Genomic DNA, 10,347 nt, shown 5'->3' on the forward strand with positions numbered 1-10,347 from the left:
GAACTCACGACCTTGCACTTGCCAGGCAGGTGCTTTTGCCGCTGAGCTAAATCCCCAGCCCCCCTCCTGATAAACTTAATCATTATGTACTACAAACATGTACTAATAAATGTAAAAAAATTATTTTAATATTCTAACTCCAGTATTTCCTTTTCATTTATTAGCTGGAATAGGATATTTCAGCTGTAAAGAGAAAGTTGTCCATAATTGTTCATTACTTGGTGGTATAATTCATCTAGAAAAGGCAAAATAATTTTTAAAGGGATATGTTGGTTACCTAGTGATATGTTGGTTACCTACCTTCAGTGATGATAAATTCTGTTAGTGTCCTTATTAACTTGTGGATTGATTGAGTGTTTGATTCATTGCAGTGCTGGGGATTAAACCTTAGTACTCTGCCACTAAGATACATACGCAGCCCTAACTCATGGATTCAAACATTTGTATTTCAGCTCGTGACTGGTTATTTGCACAGTACTGGTAATTGAACTTTTCATAGTGAGCTACATTCCCAGCTCTTCTATTTTTTTATTTTGAGACAGGATCTTGTGAAGTCACTAAGTTGCCCAGACTAGGTTTGAATTTCTTTCAATTGCATTACCTTAACTACCCCAAGAAGTGGGATTATAGGCATACACCACATCTGGCATAATTATATTTTTAAAAAAGATGTTCAGATTGTCCCACTGTGGTTAGTGATACCTCTTCAGAGTAGCAGATTCAGTAGCTTTTAAGTGGGTAGAAAAGACAGGATTTATGACACATTGAATGTGAGTAAGGTGCAAGGGGAGAAATTAAAAAAGGAAAAAATTTCTAGATTTTTGACTTAGGTGGCTGGTTGATTCCATTAACTGAACAGAGTGCCCAGAAAAAGAACCAGGTTTTAAAGAGAGACATCTCTGGACATGCCAGAGGTACTTAGATAAATACATGTAGGAGAGATGCCCAAGAGGCAAATAGATATCATCAGCATGTGAGGTTCAGAGGAGCAGTGTGTGACTCCAAGAACCAGGACAGAGCTCAGATGCTTTGTGTAGTTGACTCTGCTTGGGATTATGTGTGTTGTAAAGCTTGTTTGATAAAATTGGATCCTTTAGCCTACTGGAGCCAGATTCTAACCCAGAGAAGACTGCTAAGCCCCTGTTGCCTTCTCTTCTACTGTATCTCTCCTTAGAGTCAGGTTCAATCTCTAGTGAAGAGGAAAGATAGAGTGAGTCACAGGTAGGATTGCCACTTGGCCAGTTTACAACCAGATCTGTTGTTTCTCAGGAATTAGGAAAGAGGTCTGTGTATGGGCAGGATATACTGAAGATGGAATTGGGACTGGGAGAACTGGTTTTGGTTTACAGGAATGACCTAAGGGCAGATTTTTTTGGTGAATATTTGTATTCCTAAAAGTTCCCCCACCCTTTCCCATATTCCTGCTCTCTAAAGTAGCTCCTTTCCTTTCTTCCTCATTTGGCATACTATATTCATTGACTATCTGGGTTTTTTTTGGTCAAACGGTAGGGTTGTAATGATCAGCAAGACTATGGGCAGTCTGTGTCCTCACAAAGCTTGGAATCTGGTGGGAGTTACATATGCTGCATATGGTTTTTTTTTTTTTTTTCCCTCTGGTACCGGGAACCGAACTCACGACCTTGCGCTTGCCAGGCAGGCGCTTTTGCCACTGATATGCTGCATATGTTAATCAAATATCACCAGCAACAAGGGCTGGGGATTCGGCTCAGCGGCGCAGCACCTTTCTGGCAAGCCATGAGATTGTGAGTTTGATTCCCGGTACCAAAAAAAGATCACCAGCAGCAAATAATTTTACACTGATACAGGAATCCAGCAAACAGGACATATAGGTCAGGAAATCTTTTAGTAACAGTGCTAGGCTTTCATTGTTGGGAGATTTAGTGCCAAGTAAGTTCAGAAATTAGAAAGTATAGCCAGTTGTAGTGCATACCTGAAATCCCATCACCCTGAGAAGCTGAGGCAGGAGGGTCACAAGTCTGAGCTAAGGGCAACTTAGTGCTTAGCAAGATCCTATCTCAAAAATAAATATTTTTTTAAAGGTCTGGGGTGTGCAAAGGCCCTGGGCTCAATCCGTGGTACTGCCAAGGGGAGAAAAAGTAGAGAATATATATATAAAACAGAGACTGACACATGGGAGACCCTGAAGTAGAGTTTGTGTAATGGATAAAACCTCCTGTGAGGCAAAAATGTAAAATTAAAGTAGAATATGAATGTACCAGTAAGAAGTTTAACAAGGGGTTGAGAATATAGTTCAGTGGTTGAATGCTTATATAGCGTGTGTGTAAGGCTCTGTCTTTGATCCCCAGCACTTAAAAAAGACAAAATTTAACCAACAGTCCACTGTAGGCCCTGCTACATGGAAGGCTAAGGCAGGAGGATCATTTGAGGCTGCTGCATAGTCAGATTGTCTCAAAAAAGAGGAAATAGTTTAACAAAAGAATTTTGATCTACCACACAACACATACCAGGGGCTTTCTGCTTGCTTTGGCATTTTCTGAATGCTAACTCTATGCTCAATCTGTGTAGATTCTGGGATTACTAAAGTTTGACTCTTTAGATTGTAATAGTATTAATAAAAGTAAAAACTTTTAAATAAAAGTACTAGGTGATGTGTATTATGTTTTAGGGATTCAGGCAGCATTGGAGGGGGGTGATTTGACTATCTGATCTGAGTGCTAAAAGAATGGAGTCTAAAAATATTTCACAGGAGAGGTGATAATTAAATTGAGTCCAGAAAGATGACTCAGTGGGAGTGGAAGCCATAAGGAAGTAGTGAGAAGGGTTACTGTAGGCAGATGGGACCACTTGGCATATTTACACTGGGATGGGCTTGGATGGCGGAATGATGGGCACTTATGAGGAGCAGTGGGGAATGAAGTTAGAGAGATCAGCAGAAGCTGGATCATTAAGGTCCTCTGAAGTATGGACATTTCTGCCATAACTGTACTCAGACCACAGTCATTGGGAGTTAAGATGAGGGGTGGGAATGATATCTTACATGCGTGTTCCCAGTGTCCTCATGCACAGCTGAGTTCCTTATGGGCAGAAACACTTTCCTGTAAAATCTATCATCTGACCGTCCCTAGGTCACACCGGTGGACAGATAGACCACTCAGCTTCACATGGTCTTCTTTTGCAGGAGCACCAAAAGAAAGAGACTACCCATTTTCCTATCTTCACATTTGGGTCTTGTATTTCACTACTTTGATCTTTTTTTATGTTTGTTACACGTGTTGCTTAACAGCAGTTTGAAGTGTGAAATAGCCATAGCCACAATATTTATTTGGATTAATCTGTGGGCCAGTCCACTTCTTAATTGTGAAGAAGGTAAACTGGTACCATATGGGGTAAATAAGTCTCAACTAGTTCAGACCTCTCAGGAGACACTGTAGTTGGCTGCATTTGTTTGTGTGCTGTGTATCTGGTTCCTTTCTTTTCTTTTCATTCAAAAGAGACTAGTTTATTCATACTATGAATAAACATATCTATAAATAAATAAATGAATAGATGAATAAACATATCTATAAATAAATATAGATTTATTCAATCTTTTCTTGATTGTGATGCTTTAAAATTTTAAGTACAAAATCTTGACTGGGGAATTACATTTTTTTTTTTTCCTTTTAACTTGAAGAAATGCTTAGCTTTTCCAGATTCCTCATTTAGGTATAGAAAACTTACCTAATTAAGCACTGTACCCATATTTAAATTTCCTTGTTGATCTCAAGTATTCTTTTTTTACAGTTGATTTATTTAAATCAGGACCCAAACAAGTGCATATATTGAATGTGGTTCTTATGTGTAAGTTTATTCTTAAAGCATGTAGTCTTTTTCTTCCACAGCCTATCACATTACTTTTGTACATAGAGAATGAAGTCCTGACTTGATGACACTGCCATGATAGTCTTTTCAGATCTTCCCCATTCTATTTCTTCAGGTCCTGAAATACTTTTCTTACTTTTCTACTTATAGAATGCAAGTTTCAGCTCAAATGTAATGCTCTCTCACCTGGCAGCCCACTGCAGTATGATGAATTATTGCTTCATCTGTGTTTCCCTGATAGTTCCCTTTGCTGATTCTGAGCACTCACAACCATCATACTTTCGTTTATGTTTTTCATATATTTGCATCACAAGTAGGTTAATAAGGAGTGGTGGGAAATGAACTGAAGAGGTCAGGAGATGATGAACATTTCTAGATCAAGAGACTTATGTCACCATAGGCCGCATGTTTCCTAGGAGAGACTCACTCATTGAGTGTTCATAGAATTTGATGAAAACCTCCAGTTTCTGGAATATTTTATTTTGGTTTTCAGTGCTTAGGCCTTTTTAGTTTGTTTGGTTTTGCTTTTGGTTTTTGGAGACAGGATCTCGCTCTGTAGTTCAGGCTGTCCTTGAACTCCCTGTGTAGCCCAGGCTGGCCTCAAACTCACAGTGATCCTCCTGCCTCATCCGCCTGAGTGCTGGGATTATAGGAGCGCGCCACCACACCTGGCTCATCAGCACTGAGGTTTTTTTAAACTGTGAATTCTCCTTTCCAACTCCAGGAGGAGAAGGCTTATCTGTGGAACTCATACAAAAGTGGTTCTTTGTTGTTCCTGTTCTTTTTCTACACTTAGGTTTGCTTTTTAGTCCCAGATAACGTGGACTTCATCTGAATATGATTTCATTATTCCTGTTCCGTTGAATTAAACTTTTCTTTGCCATAGGGAACGTCTGTGTCAACGATCTGATAGATGAGAACCAGAGACCTTGAGCTCATAATTTTTTTTGTTTTAACCTTGGTAAATTTAAAAAGAAATTTAGAACATTTTTTGCATATTTCTGATTTTCTGAAATAGATAGAGGTCCTCCATGAATGTGGTCACACTCTATTTCACATTTTCTGAAATAGATAGAGGTCCACATGAATGTGGATTTCACTGTGTATCACACTTCTATCAAAAGCTTCTTAAGAACAAATAAGGCTGAAATGATTTCTGTGGTCTTGAGGCCACCCAAACTGGCTGGTTGTCTTGTGTTTTACACTGAAGGGCTGAATTTACCTTACATCTTGATAATACCCTCTTCAGCTTCAGAATTTGTAGTTCTCTTGAAGGCTGCCATTTGAGTAAACAAACAAATGAGAGATGCTGTTAAATAGAGCATAACATAAGAGGCTTTAATTTTTTCTGTCCTTCAAGGTATGTGATATAATGGAAGAAATAAGGGGTTAAGATACTAGCTTTCCTTCTCAGTTGCTCTGATGACCTTTGCCTCTTTCTCTGGGCCTCAGTTTCTGTGTCTTTAAAATGAAAATGGAATCCATGTCTTCCTGTTTATCTAAGGTTTCACAGTTCATAATTTGGACTCTCAGATACACAGATACAATGCTGATGTAGAATTTCGTTCATTTACTCTTTTCCTCTACAGTGCTAATACTGGCAAATAAAAAATACTGATTTCTTTTCTCCCTTTCCATTCATGTGTTCCAGGATTCCTTTTATCTTCTTAAATGATTTTTTCCTCCTCTATAGTCAGTTTTAGCAACTTTCCTGGGAGCCTTAGCCAAGTCACATGAGTGATGAAGATGTTCATCTTCTCTTTCCCCAAACAGACCCATTGGGGCTGGGTGTGGTTGTGCAGACCTGTGATCGCGGCACTCTGGGCTGAGGCAGGAGGATCACCACCAGTTTGAGGCCAGCCTGGGCTACACAGTGAGTTCAAGGCCAGCCTGAACTATGTAATAAGATCCTGTCTCCAAAAACAAAGCAAACAAACAAAGAAATCCCCCCAAAACCTATGAGACTGAGAATGGTAAAGAATATGGCTGTATATCCAAAACTAAGGTTTACTTGTCTTAAAATTTATGTTAAAGTTATGTCTTCTTAAAATTAATGTTAAAATTTTGTTTTTAGGCTTATAGATGCTTCAGATATTTATCAGGAAGACCTACCCTTAAATAAGGTCTTAGCCGGGTTGGTGACACACATCTGTAATTCCAGCACTGTGGGAGGCTGAAACAGGAGGATAGTGAATTCTGGCTTATCCTGGGCAACATAGGGATTCAGTGAGTACCTGTCTCTAAACAAAAAAGGACTGGGGAGATATACCTTAGAATGAAAGTCTTGGGTTCAGTCCCCAGTATGTCAATCATCATCATCATCATTATCATCATCATCATCATCAAGATCTCTGCTTCAGTCATAATTCTAGGGGCCAGGCTAACAACTCTCTTTCATCTTTTCCTCCTAAAGTTGGTTCACTAGTGCACAGAGGCTTACTACACCCTTAGTGGTGCAGATACCAAGTTCTAATAAGCCTGTATTTGTTTGGGAGACAAAGTAAGTGTTTCAGACCACTATGTTTTTTCTCCTCTTGAATGGTGGCTCACCCTCACTACAAGGTGTACTTCTTTTTTCTTCTTTTACTTGGCCCAGTCTCGTTCTGCAGAGCCTATTTCTTTTCCTACCTTTAATAAAATTTTGCGTTTTTTTTTGTTTTTTTTTTTTAAGTGTTTCCAACCAAATGGCTTCTTGTTAATGGGCTTTCCCCTTCTATTTGTAGTCACTTTGCTAAAGTTACTCAATAGTTACATTAAGTTCCACAGGGACTGAGAAGAAAATCTTTGTTAATCTCGTTTCAATGAGGTGGGAAAACTAGGCAATTTGAGGGAGTTGAGGCAAGGTATGTGGCAGTGGCAGAACATTTATTTTTAAACAAATTATATAGGCTTTTCTCCTTTTCTAAGCCACTGGTCACTTTCTCAACAGCCTCCACTTTGTAAGATGATCCTAATGTTCTCTGGTGATTAGGAAAGCCCTCTAGTAATGTTGATAACAGTATTTGTCATTCACTTAGATGACATCCAAGTAACAAATTCTGCTATACCCAAGAAGGGTCTCCTTTTTTCTAGAGTAGTACTATAAATTGTACATGGCCTTTAAGAATTCCTAAAGCTAAGTTAGAGAAGAGGAAACAACTTGCACAGTTAAAAAGCTATTTATCCTTAGGAATGAATCAATGTCTCCCTGGGCTATTCCACCTTCTCAGCAGAACTCCCCCCACCTTTTTTGTGTTGTTGAAGATCAATCTTAGGGCCCCTACATGAGAACTTACCCTTTTGGTGTGTTCTGATATCTGAATGGATAGATGAATGTTTGACATCGTGTGTCGTCAGCTCATGGCTCAAATTTGCCAGCCTTTTCAGCTCTGTGATAAGATACGAGTATATGTACAGTGTGTCTTACATACTGGGCTTTGTCCTGCTGGTATGGCCCATGAATCAGAGAAGAGACTGTAGCATGATGATTGCTTAAGACCTTAGGAGTTTTAGAGGAATGAAGCAAGAAGCTTACTTTAAAGATGTAACCTTTTGGCTGGGGGCAGGGGATGAAATTTCTAACCTTTGCTTTCTAAAAGAATTGTGTAGACCTAGTTTCCTTTCTTCACATTCTTTCAAACTAGTGTGGATAACCAAAGCATAGAAATCAAGGGCTAAATTTAAAGCCCTGCAAACAACTTACAGCACCATGTTTTAATTTTCTGAGAATTGTCCTTGTCATTGTTTATTATAATGACAAAAAGCAGTAACCTTACTCCTACCCCTCAGAAACAAAACAAAATAGATACTTAAAGTGTAGCTTTTGTCTTTGAGTCAAATGTTTTAGTTCCAAATTTTCTAATGCAGAATATAGAAGAAGGATATAGTATAGAATAGCTTTTGAAAAAAGAAGGGATAACTTCCTTGTAGTAAATCCCTTTTAAATTTTGTCATTCTAAAATGCTGCCTTTTAATTTTGGAATTTCAGTTTAAAAATAGTGGAGTATTTCCCTTAAATGTTCTAATATTGGTTTTCAGAGAAATGTGCTAGGCAGTATTGTTAACTAGAGAAAATAAGTCTATCAGTTCCACTTAGATAACCTTTGGTAATAAACGAACTCCATACATACTGTGACCTTAGAGCCTGAACTTTGTAATCACATGACCGGCTTGTAAACTGACCTGTGAGGATGACTGCCGTAGTCCGTCCGCCTTAGAGAAAGAAATTGACCAAGTGTCGGAAGGGTAGTGATCAAGCTGGACTTGTCTTGTAATCTCTGTTTCTTCATGGCTGCAACAGAACTTCTCAGCAGACTCGGAGAAGCATGAAATGGAGACATGGGAAGGTAAGGGGGCTGATTGTTAAAGTCTGGGACCCAAACCTAAGGTTTAGAAATTTTCTTTGAAGGTCTGGATCAAATAGTAGCCTTGAGGGAGAAGGGAGGCAAGTCCACAGACAACTGTTTCTTGTATCTGAGCAGAATTCAGCCAACAAGTTTTCATGTACACAGCTGTGGGCTGAGTGTTTTGGAAACAGAAGAGAAACAAGGAGAGATGCAGTGAAATAATGGTGGTTGGTGTTTTAACAGAAAGAGCAGGAGAAAAGAGACAGCAGATTTGAATTTTATGGTAATTTAAAAAAAACTTTCAACTTTGCATTCCAGTACAGAGTAAAATTTACATTTAAAATGGTTCTGTCACCTATTGACAGATTTTGTTTGTTTTTTAAATTGTTTAATCTAGTTTGCCATCTGCCAAAGGTTACTTAGTACTGTTAAATATAGGTAAAATTGGGGTCAGAAGGCCACTGATAAGGCAGCCCCCTCTTCTTTGGGGGGACTTAGATGCATTAAGGTTTGGGGTATAAGACTAAGACATTGCTGATTTCTTTCCAAAGAAATTATTTTTTTAAATGGTAAATTTTCTCTATGGATATATAGTTAATAGTGACTAGTAAATATTATAGCTTATAGAAGTAGCTTAAAGATTGGTCTTAACATTAAAGATTCGCTGCATTTATAAAGTAAAGCCTAAGAATTTGCAATTTAATTTCTTATAGGCAAGCACTGCTAAGCTACAGCCAGGAGAATTCCTGACTCTTTGAAGCAGTTGATAAATTTCTAGCAGTGACATTAACCCTATGAAATGGGCCTGGGAAAGCCTCCCAGCGCCTTGCAGCATGGCTAACATCTGCCATAGGCAACCTCGCTATTTAATGCTTGCTCTGGGGATGCACAAATCAGGAAACTGGGGCTCCCTCTTGGAATAGTATTTGTAGGAATGCTGTCACCCCTCTTCCTTACATGTTATACCCCAGTTTCGTGCATGCCACTCAGCTTCATCTGTTTCCACTATAAATTAGTGGAAACAAAAGAGTTAGTAGAAATTATCAATTATATACAAGATCTGATACTTTTATTTTGAACAGCTTCATCACTCTCCCTCTCCATGTAATTAGCTTTTTGAGAAAGGAGCAGCTTAAAAAAAAAGATTTTCTTTGGAGCCATTGGACAGGAGTTTAGAGTTTGGCAGCAGTACCAGTATAGTTGTTATGAGTTTGGTGGGGATAACTCGGGAGGATTTTGATTTTTTTCAAGAAGTTTGAATCTGTTAGTGATATGTAGTCCACCAGTTGTAGAAAAGAGAAACTTCTTCTCTAGTGTGTGTATTTCTTTAAGTAATAAAACTTCAGTTTTTCTTAGTCATTCAGTAGCAGAAAATGATTTACAGTAGTAAAATAAGAACTTTCATGAAACAAGGAAGTGAATTTTAAAATTTGCGCCTGAATCTTTCATACAAAATTCTAACAACGCAAAATGAATGATCCCAGTGAGGTCTTTGGAAACTTAAAAGGCTACTTACAAAAGAGGTCAGCAAAATGCTACTGTAAAGAAAAAAAAAAAGCATGCTTGGTTTTAGATATTGGGCCCTTGTCCATTTAAATTAACCTTTGTCACAGCTGGGCATACAAATGTTTTGTTTTAGTTCACAGAGGGTTAACTCTATTCAAGCTTTCACTGTGGCAGGCCTGATCTGTGGAGTCATACAATCTGGTCTTTCAGCCCTGCCAGTCGCTAGGCAGGAAGTCTTATTTCTTAAGCTATCTTTCAGAATGGGGGGTTGGGATTTGGAGAAAGTGGGGGAAGGGCCTTGTAGCATCTGTAAGGATCAATAACAGAGAGAGCAGCAAGAGAGAGGCCATTGTGCACACTTCAAGATAGATGCAGCCCTTGTGCGCAGCCCCTGTCTGGCAGGACAGATACCTAAAACCAAAACAATGCCACCAAATGAATTCCCAGTGAAAATTAGATTTCTCCTTAAAGGAGAAAAAATAACTTGAGTGCCCTTTCAGTGTTTGGGAATATTCTCATTCTTCAACTTCCAAAGATTAGACAACCCCTAGTAGAAATAATTCCAAATTGATTTTTAAATGCCTTTTGTCCTCATGCTAATATTGTATTGAATTGGAGAGGGTGATCATTTTGGTCTTGGTCACATGCATCAAAACAGTGAGTAATCTCTTTT

General features: G+C 38.6%; 1 protein-coding gene across 4 annotated transcripts in view; it reads left to right on the top strand.

The window, feature by feature from the left end:
* Nr6a1 (nuclear receptor subfamily 6, group A, member 1) overlaps positions 1–10,347 on the top strand; it is a 198,910-nt gene that overhangs the window by 133,518 nt on the left and 55,045 nt on the right. Inside the window, exon 1 of one of the 4 annotated variants that reach the window (XM_005382491.2) lies at positions 8,041–8,168. The exons of 1 other annotated variant lie outside the window; for it this stretch is intronic. In XM_005382491.2, the coding sequence (XP_005382548.1) occupies positions 8,153–8,168 (16 nt within the window). In that variant the 5' untranslated portion in view covers positions 8,041–8,152. Of the gene's footprint in view, positions 1–8,040; positions 8,169–10,347 lie in introns of those variants that run through there. 2 more of the 4 variants (XM_005382490.2, XM_013513155.1) reach the window with 2 other exon arrangements.

The sequence above is a fragment of the Chinchilla lanigera genome, unplaced genomic scaffold, assembly GCF_000276665.1.
Source record: "Chinchilla lanigera isolate Chin_1 unplaced genomic scaffold, ChiLan1.0 scaffold00018, whole genome shotgun sequence".
Classification (NCBI taxonomy): Eukaryota; Metazoa; Chordata; class Mammalia; order Rodentia; family Chinchillidae; genus Chinchilla; species Chinchilla lanigera.